At 39.0% G+C, this 19,658-nt stretch overlaps 1 protein-coding gene across 7 annotated transcripts in view; it reads right to left on the minus strand.

The window, feature by feature from the left end:
* The window catches only part of ELAVL4 (ELAV like RNA binding protein 4), a 149,904-nt gene that overhangs the window by 80,987 nt on the left and 49,259 nt on the right, over nucleotides 1-19,658 (minus strand). For 2 of the 7 annotated variants that reach the window (XM_032302770.1, XM_032302773.1), the window contains exon 1: nucleotides 4,534-4,825. The exons of 1 other annotated variant lie outside the window; for it this stretch is intronic. In XM_032302770.1, coding sequence (XP_032158661.1) covers nucleotides 4,534-4,542 — 9 coding nt within the window. In that variant the 5' untranslated portion in view covers nucleotides 4,543-4,825. Of the gene's footprint in view, nucleotides 1-3,726; nucleotides 4,056-4,533; nucleotides 4,826-7,828; nucleotides 7,935-19,658 lie in introns of those variants that run through there. 4 more of the 7 variants (XM_032302766.1, XM_032302771.1, XM_032302768.1 and 1 more) reach the window with 4 other exon arrangements.

Here is a 19,658-nt window from a genome sequence, read left to right on the forward strand (position 1 = left end):
AGATAAAAGCTTGAGAATGTTTGTGTCCTTCATACCCCCCCAAATTCCTAATGACATTGGGAAAAAATACTGCATTGCAGCATTCGCCAGCGCACACTCATGTGTCTAGCATCCGCTGGCCAGTTCACCAACAAATGTACATATTAAGTGTCCAGGCATATAAATTAAGAGCCTGGTGCCCACAGATCACTGGAACTGATGAAGAAATTTGTCAAGGCCAAAGTACTTCTGTCCACATACAATGACCTCTATCAAGACCGCCATTCCTTATTTGCGGTACACACAATTTGTTTCGTTGGTCTTTTTTTATTATTATTAAAATAGGGCATTAAGATGCCAACGGCTAAGTGAAGCAGCATATATCCTCATGGAAGGAATAGTATTTGGTCTACATATAGGAAAAGAATCGACCCACAAAAAGGAAATAAGTGCAAAGGGGAGAAATCAAACCAAAGAAAGGACTTGCCCTGAGGAAACCCTTTCATTGTTAGTGGTAATTCTTACTTGAGAAAAACACCTTGATTCACCCACAAATTCTTTTAGAGATACTGAACACACACACAAAGCGCTATTCAGGCAAAGATTTCTGATTCGAAATGTCAAATAGATTATTCCCAACAGGAATACTAAGTTTCAAATACCTGAAGTCTACCACGTCTCAAACCCTTTTTTAAGACTGAGTTAAGAACTAAAATGCAAATGCGGAGCTCATTTTCTTTCTCTTTCCTTAAAAAAAATTCTATTGTTATTAGCTCACAACAATCTGGCCTTCTTCTCATGACAATATCTTTGAATATTCAAAGGACCCAGGAAGGGCTATTGGGAGAGAAAAAAGTTTTAAGTCTTCGGAAAACTATCAAACAGAAGGAAGCTCATCTATATCTGGCCAGGAGGATGACCTGAATGAATGGCAGTTAAAAAAATGAATGGGACTACAAAAATGAGTGGTTTAGTTGCTTCTTAAGCTTTTTTCTTTTTTTTTCTGAGATATTAAAATTATCTTATAAGTCAGTGATTCTCAAAGTAATTTCTCAGTCATTTCTCTATCTATGTCCATTTTATCTTTTTAAAAAATGTAAATATTAAACGATGTGGCCATGATGTTACAATGACATATACAGACATTCGGATCATTAAATCTGTGATGTAGTGAGGTGATCTTTGCAGAAATATTTCCAATCAGATTTTCATTTCTTAATAAATGCACATTCAGCCTTGTGCTTCCATAAAGGCACACCTCCACATACAGGTAGTAGGCATTAATATTTTTAAGACAAAGAAGCAAAGAAAGGTCAGCAGTAGAACTACGTGTCTTTTTTACAATCCAAGACAAGGTGACAGTTCTTATGGAAATTATTTCCCCCTAACTAAATAATGCTAGAAATTTCTTAGAAAAAAAAAACTATCCTAATTTTTAAGAGCTATATGGTTATGCAAAAATTCAGGTGTATGACCTATGACAAAAAAATAAGTTTATTTATTTTTACCTCAAGAGTCAAAACAAATTTTAAAAATCCCCCCAAAAGAAGAGAAAACAAAAAGAAACCCCTTGCAAGAAAAAAAGAAGGTGGGGGAGGTAAGTGCAGAGATTTGCAATGGAGAGAGTAAAAATTAAGAGTACTTTCTGTAAAGCCAATATATATTTCCTAACTTTTTAACATATTTCAGTATTTTTTAAATCTCTCATTTTGGGGGTTAATATTAGCTATCTGATCAAAAATGCAATTTGGAACAAGTCATAACAGATCATGGTTTTTATGTTACTGCCTATTCGCCTAAGCACTATACCTTTCAGTCCTTCTGGTACCCACCATCATGAGAAAAAGAGACTACTTGTAAAGCACACTCAGAAAAAGGGAAAGATGCCTGTCACCCAGCACATGCATGGGTCTTAGATGTTCAGAGACACACAAAAAAAAAAAAAGAAAGAAAGAAAGAAAGAAAGAAAGAAAGAAAGAAAGAAAGAAGGAAAGAAATCAGCTTTTCACTCAGTTTATGCTAAGACCAGATCCAGGACCAAATGCCTTGCAGTTCCTGCAAGGGTACAGCCTGATGGACCTTGGGGTTGGAGGTACAGAGAGGAAAACGAAGATAAAGGCCAGAATACAGTTTTTCATTTATTATTTTTAAAAGTAATTTCTACTTGGGATATAAAATGAGATACAATGAACTCCCTAGAATTGTAGTATCAACATCTGATTTAGTAAAAACACCAATATCACCTGGCACAAAATCATTGCTTTAGGGTAAATCTATTCTACCTACATTTCTCCAATGGATATTTGCTAGAAATTTCTAAGAAATCATTTGCAGAACCTATCAGCTGTGGGAGTTCACTATTATGCTTCCGTCAACTTCATTCAATATAATTTACATTTTTTTTCAAATGGCCTCACAGGATTCTTTGCGATTTTTCGCACGTACAATTTCACAGCAGGGTAAAGGGGGAAAGAGAGAGAGAGAGAGGGGGGAAAAAAAAGCAAGATTCCCTACCCTCCCTTCCCCCTCTTCTTCTTTTCTCTCTCTCCCTCTCTCTGTTTTTTAAACCAAAAAAAAAAAAAAAGAGAGACAGAACAGATGCTTAAAAATAGATTTCTAAAAATCACTGTAAACCAGAGTTAGAAATGTAATTAACACCTATTTATAAAGAATAATTAAAGTTGGGCCGGCCACAAAGAACAGCAAAGATAATCGAGGTCCCGTCCCCCCCCCCCCCTTTTTTACACTGTTTGCAGTGTGTTCTCATGATAGCCACCTGCTCCCTACTCGGCTTTTCCTCTGTTCGTTTCCCCGGCAACCTTTCATTGGGTTTTCCTCCCAGCTATCGCTTTCAGTTGGGCTGCTCGGTCTAATCTTATTTGTTTTACACCCATCAAAACAAGCAGCCAGACAAAGGCAATCCTCTAAGAATGGGAAAAAGACCACAGCTTTGTTATAACATCTATGCAGAGCAAAAAGTCCTCCCCAGGCTTTTCTAGCAAAAAATAAGTGAGATGGATATGAATTTACAGCCTCCCCACATACCCGGCTTTGAAACCCCGTGAAAGCTATTGCTGGTGAAATTCAAAGTCAAAGTGGGCACTCGTGGCATCTGATTGTGCCATTTTGTGCCATATCTTCAGGGTCAACACCAGGCAACAGGAGCGGCACTCAAGGAGTTTCCCTGCTTCTTTTTTTTTCCGAAAAGATGATGCTAAAAATAGATTTACTACTTTGGCAGAAAGGTTTTCCACTTCCCCTTCCACATCCCGAAGTCCTGTTTCACAATTGCATCTGCTGATACTGAACCTCACCTCCTCCACCCCTCGTACCCAGCCTTCCCCATCACTCCTAGCAGGAGACTGAAAAAGAAATGTGCCTTTAACTTTAACAGTCATGTAATTCTGTTGAAAGCTCACAGAGGCGGTGGACACGCCAGCCAACAGCAACGGTGACATTGTGATTGTCAAAAAAGACACCAACCTTGCTTGGCTAAATGTGTGTTCGATGGAAGAGGCAGTGTGTGTGCCTTGTGTGCATGCAGTGCCATTACACTTGGAGATGGATTCTGGCTTTCAGAAGAGAGAAATACTAATAAACACACACATACACACACACATGATCTGTACAGTGATTTACGATGCACAGTCCATCATCCTTCACACACACACACACACACACACACACACACACACACACACACACGGCTGGAATCTCTAAGCTGCCTTCCTCTGAATTTTCACTTACCATCTTCAAGCCATTCCACTCCATCTGTGATCAGAAGAAGATGGACCCTCACACAGTGTGTCAAAAGCGGAAAGGAACGTTATGTAAAAGCTGACATTCCTTCTTACAGAGCTGCTGCCCAGAGAAGGAAGCAACAACTCAACACGCCAGGCACCGCTACACATACAAGCCGCCTCCTCTTTTTTATGAGGTCATGACAGGAAACTCTTTGAAATACAAGATGCAGCATTTACTGAAGCCCAAATAAATCACTCTCTTTGCCGTTTTGACTGCGCAGTCCCCCGAAACACAACTGCCCATCTCAACGTTCAGTATCCAGGAACTGCTTCTCGAGCTTTAAATTTCCAGCACGGAAATGGAGATTCCTAACCCCGCTGCATCCACCTCCAGCCCCACGAAACCCAGGCACATAGACAAACCCCCTCTCCCTTACAAAACAAAACAAAACAAAACAAAAAAACAAAAAACAAAAAACAAAAAAAATCTTTTCTGCCAATATGGTCTCATGTAATATAACCTCTTTCAACAAACCAGCAATTATTTCAGCCCACCTCCCCTCTTTACCACCCCCTCCTTTATGTTGAAGGGAAAACTGACAATGACCTGTTAAAAATGACAATCTATTTCCCCACTGCTTTTCAATAAAAGGACCTACCGGCACTCTCTACACAAAAGAGATAGTAAATGTAGGAACCAAACAGCAGCAGAGAACTAAACTCTTGTGCAAGCATAAGACTGGTCAAGGTGTAGATGCTTTTCTTCCCTCCAGCAACACAAACAACAGATTATAAATCTAGTCATACCTACCATAACCATTCTTATTGGCAAATATTGGGTCTCGCAGAGCTTCGACTCTTCTCTTAAAATTTGCAAAGCTTTCAGGATATATTTTTTAAATGACTACTATTGTTATATATATTTAAAGATCCACAAAACACAGTGTGGATGATTGTAAAGTAAATCAATTATTTGGGGGGAGGGGACGGGGGGAGAGAAAGAAAAAAAAAAGAAAGAAAAGGAGCAGTGAGCTGAAACCCCCGATTCTAGGATGTAGATAAGAACAACTGAACAGAGCCTTGCTGAAATTGGCTCGAAGCTTCCCCTTTTTACATCCATTTATGGGACCATCTGTCAGCCGAAGCCAGGATCTGATTGGCTGGGGAAACGAAGGGAGGCGTTGCAACATCAGGTGCTATTTAAATTAGCTACTGCCAGATTGACGATGTTAATGATTTGGTGACCTCTACAACAACAGAGACCAGATTTCTGAACTGCTTCTTGTGTCTGGTAATTAAGGCCAGGCTGAAGCAACAACAGCCATGCTTGTATTTTTACCTTTTCCCTCCTCCTAGCTCAAAAGTAATGTAACAACTGCAGGTCACCGGCGGGCCGCTTGCAAACCTTACCAGTGGGAGTGTCCTCTCTTTCCCCTGTCCTGAAGGCTGCACCACCAAACCTCTTTGACAGTATAGCATATTTCCAACCACCTTATCTTTCTCGACAGTTGCTTTCTAGCGAAATGCATATTTAATGATCTGCCTCTAGGCTTAAAGATACAACAAAAGCACTTTAAGGTGCTAATACATCTACATTTTAACTTTATTTCCTAATACTGCTGATTTTTAGTAAGCAATGCTCCTTCTGTAGCTACCATGGCCAGCGTTTCAAGAGACAGCAAGTTTGAGATTGTGTGTGCTCTGCGAACTGGGTTCCTACAAGTTTGCTTCAGAAAACTACTTCTTAATAAACAACAACAACAACAAAAAACCCAGAGGGATATGGGGGCAGCTGTCAGCCTCTACCTTTCTGCCTTCTGTCTGAGCTTTTCAAAACAAAGAATGATGAATGATTTATTTAAATGAATTTATTTCTCAACTTGGATAGGGGCATGATCTGAATTTTTAAAAATCCACTAAAACATATTTTTTTTCTTTGTTTCCCCACTGCTATAAAGAATGGTAAAGCATGCTTTTGACAATATCATCATTTCATGACCAGTGCAGAGTGCTCATCTTGCTGGACTGAACACGTGATTTTGCTTCTGTCTTTCAAAAGATGTCTTTTTTCTTTGGCATCTTAAAAGACTTGAAAAGAGACATTTAGCAAGGGTGCGGTGATGTATGGTTTGTCCACCTATGTTATACATTTCATAACCTCCACGATATCAGTCTTCAGTAGTATAGTAATTTGTCCTGGTTTGGGTTTTAAAGTGGCTTACCTGAGGAGTTTTTGCTTTACTTCTATCCAAAAAGCTAACTTATTGCTATTTTTTTTAACTCATAATTGAGTCAGTTTGTTCTTCAATGAAATACACAGAGGTAACAAATACTACTAAAGAAATATTTCAACGTAATTTTAAGTCTTTGGCTGGAGTTGTCAGTGAGATGGGACTGGGCAGTATAGAAATACAGACTGAAAATCATGCCACACTCTGGACTTCAAGTCCAAGGATATATGTATCTGTGAAAAATGATTAGGAAAGAAAATGACCTTTACGTTAAAAAAAAAAAATTAAAACTATTCTCTCCCAGCTACTATTTCACGAACACACACACACAAATATACATAGATATGCATGCTTTTAAAAATACAGATATATCACAAAACAATATGTGTTGAGTACACTATGTGGAGAATTAGACTTGAATATAAATACATTCAGCTGTTAGAAATAACAATCCATGAAATAGAAAAGTAGAAATGTTAAAATTATAACCCCTTCAAGTGGAACAAGACTGAATTAAGTAAACTTTTAAAATAATTTCTCCAGCAAATATGTAAAAGTCCTATGAATCACAATAATACAACAATACTGTTGAACTGTGTTCTAGGGACGAATTCAGAGGTTAAGTGTTCTAAAGAGCTCAGCATACAGACACAGGGCAGGTACAGGTGCCCCAAATCAGTGACAGAAACTCTGAGTGTGAGCTTCCCATTACAGAAATATTGTGAGAAGAAAACCATGAATACAATGCTGACAAACACATAAATGAAAACAGCTCACTCCAGAAGAAAATATTTACTTTGTACTTCTCTGGAGGTTAGAAATGTCAGAATTTCTTAAAACCATTCTCCCCCACCCACACTAATCTCAGCATACTTAGCGAGCCATTAATTACCATTAGGTATATCAAAAGATGTTCTGGCCACTCTTCTGAAACAGAAACTATATATTACAGTATAAATAATTAGCTAGTTTTGCCAGGTTAAAAAAAATCCATGCTCACTTCTCCAAAAAACCACTCTAAAGTCTTTCAACGGAATCCTCAAACAAATGCACAAATGTCCTCAGAGGCCTTTTCTCTAAAGACAAAGGCAGAATCCTATTGTTGGGAAAAGTCAACCTTATTATTGCATTTCCAATAGTACCATTCATCTTTCAGAGTGAGGGGCTGACCGCTCCATCAGTGGTGTGACATTTGTAAAGCAACAGATTCTCAATATATTATCTCAAGAATCAGGCAGGCGAGTCTCCCAGTCATGCATGATTTTTTTTTTTTTCTTTCTGCCACAATCCTCCACCACCACAGAAAGAAACTTGTCTCACTCAGGCAGCTCAGGCAACCTAAAAATGATATCCCAGAGCTGTGGGGCTGCTAGCGCCGCTGTATCCCTCTTACCATAAATGAGCAGTTTCTTGACTCATTAATAACAATTTCCCTTAAAAAAAGGAATCTCATATCACTCAGCCCCTTGCCACCATGCACACATCCCAAAGGTTGCGGACATGTCAGCATCAGTCGCCGGCAGCCAGCTTTCCCACACAGAGTCCAGATGGACTGTACCAGAAGCCAATTCAGCGTTAATAACTACCTACTCCGCGCAGAGGAGAAGCCTTACGTGGCACAATGGGCTAGGAAACAGCAGCCGGCTGAAACTGCAAATAAAGAAGACAAACCAAATTCTCCAAAAACACCAAAAGGAAGGAACAGAAAGGGAAGCGTGAACTGTATTCCTTGACTTCCTTGAGAAGAAAAAGAAAAAAAAAGAAAAAAAAAGGAAAAAAAGAAAAAGAAAAAGAATCCTTCATAAACATAGGGGGAAAGAATGGGGGGGGGGGTGGAAAACAGATGCTGCCCAGAAAAAAGTGACAAAATATTACCTCATTATTTAACAAAGCAGCATTAAGCGTCCTGCTGATTTCAAACATCTTGCTACAGATTTTGTTTTAAGAGAAACAGATAGAATCCTTTGCAAAGCACTCCGTCTGCAAAGGGTTCTTCAATTTTCTTGCGCGCCACGGAACAGTCAATATATTATTTCCCTAGAGTTCGCACATTAAAACCTCTAGTCAGTGAGCTGAATTTTCCCCTTATCTCACACACAGTAGACTCCTGTTATATGTACTGCTCTCTTTGCAAGAGCAGCCTGCCCCAAACATGGCTGGTGTTTAAACTACTCTTTAAAGTAACAGTTCACTATATAACCACCAGGTGGGTAGAGTGCACAGATTCAAATGAACCATCTTAAAGGACTGTGTTGTTGTTTTTCTCTCCCCCCCCCCCCACCTTTTAGGTGTAGAATGTAACACGGGAAACGCCAGCATCCTAACAGGCATCGTGTCTTGTATCTCTCTGTATCTTGTCAAAATAAATAAATAAAATTCCTTCTCCTGACTTATAGCGAGGAAACAAAAACACCATCACCAATTCTAATAAGAACTGTGAAGAATGAAACACAAACACGCTTTGTTTCATTCAGCAAAGGATGAACAAGGAAAATACAATCAACACAGAGCAAGGCGGGGGGGTGGGGGTACCAAAAACTCCATGGAAATATTTTCCTTTAGCAAAAAGAGAAAAATACCGACTCACGTGATAAAAACCCAATTCAAAAGTAAACATATAGCCGAAGCACATTCAAAATGGAGGCAAGAGTTTAAGGGTGTAACTTTTCTCCTGAGTAAAGCGTTAGGTTTATTTGATAGGGTCTTTCATGATAGGAAATAACTCAACAGCTTTTTAAAAATAAAGATACTGAAAACAAAAACAAAAGCAAAATCTTAAGCATCTCTTTTAAAAATACAATTATATGAATAGCTATAAACAACCACAAGAGCAAAGTAATCATATATCTCTCCCCAGTCCTGTTCTTTTTCCTTAAGATCTGCCTCAAAGTGGAACATTTCTGTCCTGTGTTATTTTGGGTATAAAGCTAACTTAGTGTCTCCTTTGTACAATTCTATTCCAATTAATCTGCCTCTTGCTAGGAATAAATAGAATGTCCCAAGCTGAAAGCCCCAAGTGATGGAGGGTGGATGTTCAAAGATAAAAAACCACCTGGACAAAAATAAATCTCATCACTTACATTGTTCTATGGCCTGATTTTAAGGAGGATTTTTATTACAGAGCGTGCATCCACTATTCTATGTTCCTTCGTATCTAAAAGAGAAACCAACACACACAGATACCTGGGATTTTGTTTTCTTGGCTGGACAAAATTAAAGCCCTGGAACTTCTACATCCTCTTGCAAACACAGAGATGTTGATACTAGTATTTTTCCAGCCCATCCAGGCAATATTTAGCCACACACAACAGTGACTGTCTCCTTCATCTTTAAGTCAAGGCTGCATCACTTAATACCATTTAACCTCCTTGCATATATTAAGTTTCAAGTGACAATTTTTAACTGGGGAATGAGAAGGAGGAGTTGCTCTCATCAAATTCTGGTTGTATGAAATAAGCTAATTTGTACACTCACCATATGTCTTAAACACTAATTAAAAAATGTCACTTTCTTCAAACATTAAAATGTAATCAGCCTAGTAAATAAAATATTCTTGAGTTTTCTTGCCTTGGTGATAATTTAAAGAGCGTTTATTTCAAGGTAACCTCTCTATTTTGATTATCAAGAAAGGTTTTTTATTCGAAAAGGGAAAAAAAAAAACCCAAGATATTGGGGGCTTGGGGAGCGAGAAGAGAAAACCACAACTGTATGTAGCTGCACAAAGGAGAATAAGATGAAGCAGGGTTTTAAGGACCATAGTCTTGTTACCCTAAGGCAAATCCAGCCAATCAATACCACCCATTGACGGTCTACCATCTGCCATGCTACCCAGCGATGTGGCTAAACAGACCTGTTCCATATGACCGTAGCCGGCTCATTTTCAGTCGATTAGGGTAGTTCCAGAGCATTCACATGCAATAGCACAAAACTCAAGTCTGACTGAGCCTCTCCCTTCACACCAGTCCCTCCTCAGCACAGCTGCAGACATTTTCCTCCTGTTCTGGGTGTCTGGTTCATCTCTTCTTGCCCCTCAATGGAATTAGCAAAATAGGGTAGGAAGGTAAAGCAAACACACACACACACACACACACACACACACACACGGAGATAATTGCTGGCCCTTCTTCAATGTCATGCAGAAATCGGGAATTTCATGTGCTCTGCCCTAATATGATTATGGCACACCATTTAAATAGCGTCATCAGTATCTATGACCTGACATTTTCCTGTAGTGCTATTTCTTTTTATCTTCTCCCTCTTCCCTTGAAAACTAAACTGAAACTGCTGGTATTTCTTCCTTTAGAGAAAATATAATCAGTATGCCCATACATTGGCATACTCATTTAAGGGCTTTTGATAAAACTTAAAGTCTAATTTTCCTTTGACAAATTGTGGTATTGTTTTTTTTTTTCTATGAAAAACATTAAATCAAATTTTATAGGAAAATGCCTCATTTTTTTAGAGGCAAAAAAGATGCACCATACTGACACAGAGCCTATCAGAAGGATCAGGAATTCACTGTCGAGGTCCTCTTAGAGATATATGACCTGACCATATGATGCTTTTCTCTTTCCTAAGTAGTTTCATCTACTATGGATTGTGGGAAAGAGCTATAAGAATGCTACCGTGTGGGAAAATGTGACAAATGGATGTCTAGTCCACTTAAATTGCCAAAAGTTCACCTGTGCAGGTAAAATAACCGCCAGGTTGATTCATACTTGATCTTCCTGTTTTCTTTCCATGCTCCTAAGCCTTACACTAAAATAGCAGCTGAAAGCAGAAGGTTTCTTTCCTGAATCAATGTACATTTTGTCAAAAGTGCCTTTGACTATACCCTTAAAACACTAGGATGTCTTTCTGGGAAAGGAAATTTAAAGGACAGGAAAACTGCCTGACTTACAAAATTCTGAAAAAAGTAAATACACATTTATAAAAAAAAAAAAAATCTAATTTAGGTGGAGTCCCTGTCTGGATTTTCACTGTTATATTCTTCAACACAGCATAAGAAAATTCAGTAGGGTCAATGTGTAAACACATAGAGATTTCTGAAGATCCCTGCATTAAAGGATTGAGGCCTTTCCATTTCAGTTCAGATAAGCTTCACAAAAATTAAAAAAAGAAAGAAACAAACAAAAAACCTAAGTATAAATATAAATCTTTACAAATCAAATGCCACTGAGCAGATAAATACACAGTAGCCATACCATCAACGGATATAGTGTTTATCCAGATTAATACAGTCTTGAAAATAATTCATTGTAGAGTTTTTTTTATCTTTTTTATTTTTATTTATTTATTTATTTATTTTTTAAGATTTTATTTATTTATTTGACAGAGAGAGATCACAAGTAGGCAGAGAGGCAGGCAGAGAGAGAGAGAGGGAAGCAGGCTCTCTGCTGAGCAGGGAGCCCGATGCGGGACTCGATCCCAGGACCCTGAGATCATGACCTGAGCCGAAGGCAGCGGCTTAACCCACTGAGCCACCCAGGCGCCCTGTAGAGTTTTTTTTTAAAAGATTTTATTTATTTATTAGAGAGAGAGGCAGCATGAGAGAGAGACAGACAGAGAGAGAACAACAAGTGGGGAGGCAGTGGGGAAGGACAGATGGAGAGGGAGAAGAGGCTCCTTGCTGAGCAAGGAGCCCAATTATGTGGAGCTTGATCCCAGGATTCCAGGATCATGACCTGAGCCTAAGACAGACACTTAACCGACTGAGCCACCCAGGCACCCCTCAACACAGAGTTTAAAAAAAAAGACAAACAAACTCTTGTACTCATTTATAATTCTGTAACTATAAATAAAGAAATAGATGTATAGTATTGTAAAAAGCAAGGAATTTGTAGAAGGAGGAGGAGGAGAAGGAAGGAAAGATAAAAGGGAGGGGAGGAGAGTGAGGAGAAAAAGAAATAAACAATAGGACTTATAACAAAGTACAAATAAAAACTGCTATTTTTTTTTAACCAAGAGTCTATTGTATGCTGAACACTACAGTAGGCAGTTGACAGGCACAATCTCACACAACATCATAGTGGTGACAAAGGTTATAACGGAAGCATTCTTCTAGAAAGATGGTTTCCTCATCTAAAAGTAAGATCTCCCCTCCATCATTTCATAGAAGAATATGCTTAGAAAATATTTGCTGAACAAATGAGGAAGATGGGTACAGACTAGAAGAGAAAGAAAAAGATTTTTTTTTTCCTCATCTAAAAAGTGACCAAGAGTTTTCTTTGTGAGGTGCTTCTAACTAAGCATGTCCTCAAAATGTATTCCATTTAATCTATCATTTCAACTAGGCTATACATTTGAAGTGAGAGAGACACAAAGGATTAAAGCTGGAAAGCAAAAAACTCTTAGTGAGTAGTATGAGTACCTGGCTAAGTCTTCATTTCCTACTTTTTCCCAAATCTGGCAAAACTCCTTACATAGAGTAGCTCAGCAAACAATGGTTGGATGAACTTCTATGTCTTTAGCCCCTTATAGGACACAGCCTGGCTCCAGACAACACTCAATTATGAGCAAGGAATAAAGATCAACAATTCCATTTAAATCGCCTCAAGAACTATCCTAAGGCCTAGTTCATGTGATGCAACTAGGGGGCGCTGAACCCATTTTAAGGGAAAAGATATGTTGGCTCCCTAAGTCTCAGTTTCCTCATCTGTAAAAGGGGCACAATAATACATCCCTCAAGGTTTGTTGCCAGGATTAAAACAGATACAGGCTTGATGGAGGCAGTGCTCTAAATGGTATCTATTATTATTAATATGGAGAATAGGGGAAAACTGTATGACTTAGTACCTAGCTATAAAGCAATTCAATTTTTTTTTTTAAAGATTTATTTATTTATTTATTTGACAGATCACAAGTAGACAGAGAGGCAGGCAGAGAGAGAGAGAGAGAGAGAGAGAGAGAGAAGCAGGCTCCCTGCTGAGCAGAAAGCCCGATGCGGGACTCGATCCCAGGACCCCGAGATCATGACCTGAGCCGAAGGCAGTGGCTTAACCCACTGAGCCACCCAGGCGCCCCAATATAAAGCAATTCAATCTTGATGAGGACAATACAATCCATTGACTCTCAAAACAACTAGAGAATAATCACTAAGAAACCTGAGTGGTCTGTTCCAGTTCCAATGAAAATGACTGCTGCAGATTAGGACTTAGCCAATAAGCAAAGTTCAGTGCTAAATTCTGAGTGTGAAGAACAAAAAGAAATACAAGTCACAGATCTCATTTTCAAGGAGCTTAGAGTCTGGTTTGTAAAGGAACCTTCCTTCTTATGTATGAATCTTGATAGCGTAGGGAAATAAAAAGAATAGTATCAAAATGAAATACTGAGGGGCACCTGGGTGGCTTAGTGGGTGGAGCCTCTGCCTTCCGGTAGGGTCATGATCTCAGAATCGTGAGATCGAGCCCCGCATCGGGCTCTCTGCTCAGCAGGGGAGCCTGCTTCCCCCTCTGCCTGCCTCTCTGCCTACTTGTGATCTCTCTCTCTCTCTCTGTCAAACAAATAAATAAATAAATAAAATAGTGAAAAAAAAAAAAAAGAAAGAAATACCAAAGGGCAGTTGATGGTGAGGATACCATCTGAATTGACGGGGGGAAGGTTTCATGGAAGAAGCTGGAATTAACGCTAGGCTTAAAGAATGATAGGATTTGTCTAGGAAAATTCCGGGTACTTCATATAAGAACAAAGGTGGGGGAGGAGGGTAGGAGGGGGATAGTGGCAGCCAGCTCATTTTAGTTAGAGGTTTCCTCTAACTTCTGAGGTTTTCTCTGAACCTATTCCAACCTGTTCCATTTTTTAAAAGTTATATATAGAGGAATATTATGATATGATGACTGTGGGAGAACAGACCTTTTATTCAGTAAGTACGTTCATAAAAGGAGCAGGAATTAATATTTATTGTACATCTGTTATACGTCCAACACTGCACTAGGTACTTTGCCTATAAATCTCATTTAATCTCATAACTCTGAGATTTCCAACAGGGAAACTAAAGATGAGACAATTTGCTCAAGATCACAGAACTAGTAAGAGGCAAATTTACCCATGTCCAACCTCAGTTCACACTCTTTACTACAAATACTACCTTACATAGAAGAGTGTAGATCTGGAGAAATTTAAATCTTATTCTCTTTGTTATTATATACTCAGAAACTAACATTCAAAATAATGTCATTTATGGGGAGCCTAGGTGGTTCAGTCGGTTAAGCAGCCGACTCTTGATTTCAGCTCAAGTCATGATCTTGAGGTCCTGGGATGGAGCCCTGTCTCCATGCTCAGCAGAGAGTCTGCTTGAGAATTCTCTCTTTTCCTCTCTCTTTGCCCCTCCCCCAAATTCACATGTGCACTCATTCTCTCTCTAAACTATATAAGTAAATCTCTTAAAAAAAGAAAAAAAAGTAATGTCAGGGTGCCTGGGTGGCTCAGTCGGTTAAGCATCTGACTCTGGATATTGGCTTAGGTCATGATCCGGGGGTCATGGGATCAAGCCCTGCATGGAGCGGAGTTGGGGGGTGTCCATGCTCAGCAGGAAGTCCGCTTGAGATTCCCTCTCTCCTTCTGCTCCTCCCCACTCGTGTGTGTATGCTCTCTCTCTAAAATAAATAAATAAATAAATAAATTTTTAAGACGTAATGTCATTGACATCTGCTGACATTGTAGGAAGAACAGTAAAAAACAAAACAAAACCCAAGAACAAAAAAACCTAACCTATGCTTGCAATTTCAGTATTCTGCCACCAGGTGATGATAGAATCTTGAACCTATGAGAATTACAAGCATCTCCTTTTGGCCTGCTATCATTTTGTGTGTGTGCCTCTGCCTCTGGAAGGAAAGAAAAGAGTGCCTGATCTTCCGACAGAACTGTCTACTAAAACCCCAAGACATTAATCTTTCCAAATATTTTCCAGATTTTATTTATCAAAAATTCAACTCTGAGTATATAATTCTAAACTTCAACAATTTTCAAACAATTCTATCACAGATTGTATTCAATGAATTATAGTTCTTTGTTACTTTCACACTGTAGTATGAGCATGCAGGGTAGAAATTGTATGTTGTTTGCCTTATCATCCCAGCATGAAGAATGCCAGCACCTAGAACATAGTGGGCACTCACTAAAAGAACATAAATAACTGATTCCAAATATTTTAGAAAAACTTTGGAACCAAATGCTTAGGGCACAGTTTTTTGGCACTTTATTCATTAACACACAGCTTTCCTTCTCCTGTCACCCCTAATGCAGGGTTATTATAAAAAGCCTTTTCCTGAGGCTGGTCATCAGCAGAAGCATTTCTTTCAGTGGTCAGGTGCTTCCTTCTGCCTTAGCCAGGGACAGTCTACATTCATTATAAGCCCTGTCCTGCACAGTCCAGTTTACCTTTTCACCCTTCCTATGCCCAGGAAGATTGCTTCCTTTCTCTGTGGGAGATAAGGAAAAACCATCAAAAACAAGAGAGGCATGCTATATACCTGTCAGAAAGAGGAAACTCTCCACTTGACCCTTTTTAGTTCTCTTCTCTGACTCTGAAGCTGGGGGAATGATTTAACTACTTTTAAGCAGAAGAGTAAAGTTACACATTAGTGCTGAGTAGCTCATTTCCCTTAGCAACCCCTTAGCAACGGCAGCTTCAAGTTCAAAATACCTCCTTGAAAAGGATCACATCTTTAACGAAGATGAGTATTTTTTTTTAATGTAAGGTTTTTTAGCAGATGTTTTAACATTACAACCCCCAAAGCCTTGTAGACTACAAATACCTATTCCATGCTAACTTTACTTTATGATATTATGCAGTAACCATAAGGGTGCTGGGCTCCTGCGAAATTTCAGTCCCTAGAAAAGCCCTGGTCCTACTCTGAAATTATTCACAAATACATAACTTTTATTTTATCAAGTCACCATTAATCCTAGGCTATTATAGAAATTACACTTAAGTTCTTTAAAAAGGGTTATTGATATTGACTTCACTATTCAGTTTGCTCCCTTACTGAGAAGAGTGAATAAGTAAAATCACAGTTTTTAAAACCTACATCAGGGTTTTACAAACTATATTTATTACATGTAACCTAAGGCTCTGTGGACAGTTTAAGGAAAAATATAAAAAGAAATTCCAGGGATGCCTGGGTGGCTCAGTTTGTCAAGCTGCTGCCTTTGGCTCAGATCATGATCCCGGGTCCTGGGATTGAATTCCTCATTGGGCTCCTTGCTCAGTGGGGAGCCTGCTTCTTTCTCTGCCTCTGCCTGCAACTCTGTCTGCTTGTGCGCTCTCTCTCTCTCTCTCTCTCTCTCTCTCAGTCTCTTGCTCTCTCTTTCTCTCTAATAAAAAAAAAAAATTCCAACTTTACCCCAAACTGATTTTACTATTTAATACTTACTATTTAATACTTACCTTGCTCACTTCATTACCAAGGGATAATCAAATAATCATCACATTTAATTGTTGTTACATTGCTGGTTAAGTGAGGGTGCTTGCAAAAGATTTTGCTAGCCTTCAAAAAATCTTAGGAATGTAAAATGTGCATATCATATATGTTACGCCTCTCATTAAAACTTTAATCTTGCTCAAAAATTTTGAAGTTCTTTTGTCATCTTAAAGGTTTTGCAACCCAGATAATATATAACCTTCTGCTTGAAATGTGTTCTTTATTATCTATCAGCACATGGATACATTGGAGCACAAAACGCACAAGGGCTTAGAACAATGAACATCTTTACTGGTTGATTTAGGTTTGCCAATTCCAAGATGTGGGAGATGAAAAGGTATGTTTTCACTTGGTACAAGTAGATAGCTTAACTGTGCCATACACCTGACATGGAGTTTTATACATTTCCGTGTGTGAGGGTATTACTGATGAACATGCCTAGAGCAAAGATCCTTATACACACTAGGTGCTGGATGCCTGCTCCTATAAGTAAGATCCATTTTAAATCACTAGGAAACATACAAAGAGGAGCCAGAAGACTTCAAGGCCAGTTCCATCTCTACCACTAATAACTCCATGACCTTGGGCAAATCACCCTCCTCTTTGGACCAGTATCTTTTTGATTAAATAAGAACTGAAACTAGGCGATTTCTGAAGTCCCTGCCATCCTAATATGTCAGAGTCTATAAATAAGTGGTTTTTAATTAGCAAACAAAATTTTCAGTAAGGTTAACTCAGATTTTCAACTGACATTACTGTGTTAGATGCTGGCTAAGGGGGAGTCAAGCTTTTGAGGATTTTAAGATCTCCCTCAAATGAAGATCCAGTTTAGTATCATGTTCCCCCAATATCCAGCCTGGTCACCAAAGTTATCTTAATAAAACAGAACTAGAGATAGCTGGTTAACCTCATTAAAAACAATGGCTTTGTTATGCTCCACAAATAAGTGAAACCATATGATAATAGCATGGAGGACATGGGGAGTTAGAGAGGAGAAGGGAGTTGGGGGAAATTGGAAGGGGAGGTGAATCATGAGAGACTACGGACTCTGAAAAACAATCTGAGTGGTTTGAAGTAGCGGGGAGGTGGGAGGTTGGGGTACCAGGTGGTGGGTATTATAGAGCGCACCGAATGCATGGAGCACTGGGTGTGGTGAAAAAATAATGAATACTGTTATGCTGAAAATAAATAAATTTAATTTAAAACAAACAAACAAACAAACAAGCAAACAAAAAAACAATGGCTTTGACCAGGACCTTCATCAAGTTCAAAGATTCTCTTAGAGCTTTAGTGTCATCATATTCAAAATGGGGACAATAATAATGCCTGAGGTTGTGAGGCTTAAAGGAGATAATGTGAGATAATACATGCATGGTATGTATTATAGGGTATAGTAACATGCAGAGATGTTAAATATTTTTCAATATTAGGGTGAAATACGTGAAATTGTTTTTATACGTTAAACAGAATCAAATACTGTCACTTTTTATGGTTTAAGCTATGTTGTTAGTCTCCTGCCTAAAATATCTTCCATTATCCTCACTGCTTATATCAAGTCCAATTACTCAGCATGGCATTCAAGGCTCTTTGCAGTCTGGTCTTCATTTAGGGTTCCTGAGTCCTTTGGGACATTCCCTTCCATATATACAGCCCTACACATGCAAGTCTATTCTCCCATGTCCCTTGGCCCTTCTACCTCATGCCTTTGCTCCTGTTGTTTCTTTCATTTGAAATGCCTTCTCTCCCTGGAGAATCATACTCATCCTTCACGGCTTTAGGCTCACTCAGCAAAACGAGCTGATTCGTTATCTGAGCATTTATGGTAGCTTCTTCTTCCTGCCTCTACCACCGTTGTTTACAGGTCTGTCTCCCTGAGCTGCTTTCAAGATACGCCACAGCATGGGCTGCTGTTCTTATTTGGCTTTGTTCTCCTCCAGTTGAGCACATGGGCTGTCTCGTAGTTGGTGCTCAGTAAATATTCGCTAAAGGAAAATGAACATATTCACATGGCAGGTTAAGATATGGCTTCTCTTAGAAATAAGTAGTAAACAGATAAATACCAAAGATGACTCCAAAAATGGCACTTTTGGAACCTACCCCCGACCGAGCCTTTTTTTTTTTTTTTTTTGAGGTGAGAAATCTCTGCCAAAGTAAGGTCTTTCTCCCTCTGAAAATGCTCAAATGACTAAAATCAGAAACTCGACAGTGGAAGTCGCTCTTCAAGACAAATCCATTGAGCTGAAGCCATGAGCTTTCAACCAAGACTTATTTTAGGACTAGAGATGGCAATGGTCTGGCTGCGACCTCATTTATAGTGGCTATAATGTGACAGTTTGCAAACCGAATGTGTGCTTCCATTGCTGGAGAAGTAACAGTCACAGAGAACTCCAGTAAGTCCAGTAACTCCATGTGGAAGGCATGGAACAGAAGAGGAGGATGTTGATGCTGCAGCCCAGGGCATGAATTCATCATTTGCCCACATTCCCATGCTCTATGCAACCAGGACTCTGGAAGAACTGTGGGACGTGCACCTGCTTAAGAGAATTGATGGTGTACCCTAAATATTCTTTAACTAATGTTACTGCCTATGTAAACAATGACACTTAATGTATGTATGTTTGTGTGTATAAAATTATGTCATTTTATATGATATAAATATAATTAGTTTAAAAAGGAGAGTCAATAGTTCTGTACTATAGGAATAGCAGGCTATTTAGCCAGCTTGTAACTCCAGAGGAATTGCTCTCAAGGATTTTTCCAGGTAGGGCTTTTTATTTAGGTAAACTCTATTAGAACTCCTAACATATAAACAAATAAAATACTCCTCTCCTGGTTGGGAAGAGTGGGTCCCACTAAACCAATCTAGTGTAGTCTAGTCTAGTCTGGTCTGTACTGCAGTGGGAAAAAAGAGAATTGGGAATCAAGAACTTGGGTTCCAGTACCAATGCTAGCACCTTGGGCCTAAGCCTCTTCATCCAGTACATCTAATTCAAAACCTTTGGTATTTGCTCTCCAAGATTCCAAATGCAATGCCTCAGTTTCTGCGGCTTCTCAGGAACACAGGATAACGACAGCAGTACTTACTCTTCTTCTACTTTCTACCTACCTTAAAGCTCCATAGTTAGTCTATTTCCCAATCATTCTTCAATTGCACAAACACAAATTTCAACAATTGCTTAGAACATACTGGAGTGTCTTGAGCTCATTTGGAGAGATATACTGCTCTCCAGTCAAGAAAAATTAACTGGAAGCTTCTGAAGAGTCCTGCCAACCACTTAGTTTTG

The sequence above is a fragment of the Mustela erminea genome, chromosome 10 (genome assembly GCF_009829155.1).
Source record: "Mustela erminea isolate mMusErm1 chromosome 10, mMusErm1.Pri, whole genome shotgun sequence".
Taxonomy (NCBI): Eukaryota; Metazoa; Chordata; class Mammalia; order Carnivora; family Mustelidae; genus Mustela; species Mustela erminea.